This window comes from Sapajus apella, unplaced genomic scaffold (assembly GCF_009761245.1).
Source record: "Sapajus apella isolate SASKATOON/1434 unplaced genomic scaffold, GSC_monkey_1.0 scaffold115, whole genome shotgun sequence".
Lineage (NCBI taxonomy): Eukaryota > Metazoa > Chordata > Mammalia > Primates > Cebidae > Sapajus > Sapajus apella.
The window spans coordinates 1,065,427-1,068,460 of NW_022437055.1; the positions used below are offsets into that span (position 1 = coordinate 1,065,427).

At 39.1% G+C, this 3,034-nt stretch overlaps 1 protein-coding gene across 3 annotated transcripts in view; it reads left to right on the forward strand.

The window, feature by feature from the left end:
- Window positions 1-754, forward strand: part of SLC25A14 (solute carrier family 25 member 14) — a 40,213-nt gene extending 39,459 nt beyond the window's left edge. For 2 of the 3 annotated variants that reach the window (XM_032260193.1, XM_032260194.1), the window contains exon 11: window positions 306-751. In XM_032260193.1, coding sequence (XP_032116084.1) covers window positions 306-347 — 42 coding nt within the window. In that variant the 3' untranslated portion in view covers window positions 348-751. Of the gene's footprint in view, window positions 1-305 lie in introns of all 3 variants that reach the window. The other variant, XM_032260192.1, reaches the window with a different exon arrangement.
- Window positions 755-3,034: the final 2,280 nt, after the last annotated feature.

The window sequence follows — 3,034 nt, forward strand, 5'->3', positions numbered from 1 at the left end:
TGTGTGTGTGTGTGTGTGTGTGTGTGTGTGTGTGTGTGTGTGTGTGTTCTGTTTGCCCCTGAAGACTATAAATATATTAGAGTTTTACTCTGTTTATATTGTTTGATGCCAGTGATCTAAATGGGCACATGGTAGGCACTCAACGCATGCTTGATTTGACAGATGACATTTTAAAAAAGATTTTAAAGCAAATGCAGCTTAGAATAGCATAGACTACCTTAATTTAAGAGAATGTAATGCACAATTTTAGAACTGGCTTTGGCTTTCAGTATCAACCTGGTGATCTTCCTTGACTTACTCCTCAGTTTTTTATTACGTACGAGCAGCTCAAGAGGCTTCAAATCTGAGGACTGAATTATGTGAGCCCAGCCCTGCCAGCGTTTCTACTCCTTTTCCCTTTTCCCATGTTCTAGTGTATTTTGACAAAGTTGTAAGTGTTTACCAAACCGTTGGTCTCCTAAGGGCCTCCTGATGGAAGAACAGTAGGTGGTTCAAAGTTATTTCTATGTTTGTGTTACCATGTTAACTTTTCCGTGAGAGAAAGTGTTAACATTGAGACTCTGGCCCCAGATTGGTATCTTCTATGAAGATGGATACTGATGGGTGACCTTGAAAACGGCCTGCTTTCCAAATGTGGTTAAATGTAATTGGTTAGCCCCAGACTTGGGCTGTGGCAGAAGGCATAGGCCAGGGTGGTTATTGCTATTTGTGTTACAGACCTCGGTTCTCATTAAAGTATTTATTGGCAGAATCACTCTGGCTTTGTCTTCATTTACTATTTTCTCCTTTGCCAACTCTTGAAGTTGCATTCTCCAGAAAGTAATGAAGAGAAGATGACTATGAAATTGAGACTGGACTCTTAAAGTGCACTTTTATGAGACGAGAATGAGTGCATTGTGTGTTCCCAATGCCATTCATTGTCATAATGCTACTACAAAGTGTTGGGCAGGTGGTTCTTTCTTAAACATGAATAAACAAGCAAGTGGTTCATTTCGAAGTTTCTACAGGTAAAATGCTAAAAGAGGCTTAAAATAGTACCCTGCTCCCAGAGTTCTAATCATCATACAGGTACAAAGTTCTGGCTCCTTTTTTTGTACTGGAACAGAACCTGGCTCATTGTAGGTACTCAGATATTTGTGGAATGAATAGTTCTTCATCTTTATCCATTCATTAATTTGTTCAACATTTATTATGTATCTATTAAGTCTAGATTCTGGGACTGTAAAGTGACTAAGACATATTCTCTGTTTTTAAGCTCACATTATAGTGGAAGAAGAGATTTGTGAGTCAGTAATTACAGTGGGTCCTAAGTACATGTGAGAGATGAGCAAAAGGCTATGTGGGAGCACAGAGGAGGAACAGCCTTACCTAGAGGATTTGCTAAAGGCTTCATAGCAGAAATGACACTTGAGCTGAGACAGAGGAAGAGTAGATATTACCATGAGGATAAGGCATTCTACATTTTGACAAATGTATAATGTGTGTCTATCATTATAGAATCATACAGAATGGTTTAATGGCCCTAAAAATCCTCTATGTTCCTCTTATTTATTCCTTCCTCTCCCTTAACCTCTGGCAGCCACTGAGGCTTTTTACTGTCTTCAGGGTTTTGCCTTTTCCAGAATGTCATGTGGTTGGAATCATACTTTTCAGATTGGCTTTTTAAAAACTTACTTATATGCATTTAAGTTTCCTCCATGTCTTTTCATGGTGATAGCTCATTGCTTTTTAGTGCTGAATAATATTCCATTGTCTGGATATACCAGTTTATTAATTCACCTGCTGAAGGACATCTTGGTTGCTTCCAAGTTTTGACAATTATGAATCAAACTGCTATAAATATTTGCGTGTAGATTTTTGTGTAGACATTTTCAACTCATTTGGGTAAATGTAATACCGAGGAGCACCACTGATACAATAAGAGTATATTTAGTTTTGTAAGAAACTCCCAAACTGTCTTCTGAAGTGGCTGCACCATTTTGCATTCCCAGCAGCAATGAATGAGCGTTATTGTTGCTCCACATCATCTCCAGGTTTTGGTGCTGTCATGGGTTTGGATTTTGGCCCTTCTGATAGATGTGTAGTATCTCATTGCTTATATTACTTGTTTTTAAAACATTTACTATACCCATAAGATACCCTACTCATCCCCAAATTAGTAAAAGGGAAGACATTTTTTTTTCACAATGGTACTGGCTGAAATAATTTCTTTCCTTTCGCCAACCAGGCTGGAATGCAGTGGCACGATCTCGGCTCACTGCAACCTCCGCCTCCCAGGTTCAAGTGATTATCCTGTCTCAGCCTCCTGAGTAGCTGGGATTACAGGTGCCCACCAGTACACCTGGCTAATTTTTTGTATTTTTAATAGAGATGCTTCTTCACTATGCTGGCCAGGCTGGTCTCAAACTCCTGATCTCAGGTGGTCCACCTGCCTCCACCTCCCAAAATATTGGGATTGCAGCATAAGCCACAGCAACTGGCCCAAAAATAGTTTCTTGAGGGGTTTATATATATTGCAAAATGGCTTTAATTCATCTCAACTTAAATATTATTATTCCTTCTGAAAAACCTTTCAGTGATTTCCTTTCCCCTAATCTAAACAACTTTCCTCATAATTGGTATACCACATATCAGGATTTATATCTATGTATTATATTTGTGTGATTATTTAATTAATTTTTGTATCTCCCATCATTTGGGGCTCCATAAAAATAGGGATTATGTCAGTTTTGCTCACTACTGGATTCTTAGTGCTTTATACAGTTATGTGCACTAAACACATTTGTTAAACGAGCAAATGAATTGATCTCTATCCAAAGGATCTGATTAAATGCTGAAAACATAGGAAAGGTTCAACAGATACTGTGGAATTTAAACTGAATTAAAATTTGATTAGCTGGGCACGGTGGCATGTGCCTGTAATCCCAGCTACTAGGGAGGCTGAGGCAGGAGAATCACTTGAATCCAGGAGGCAGAGGTTGTGGTGAGCTGAGGTCGCGCCCATTGCACTCCAGTCTGGGCAATAAGAGCAAGA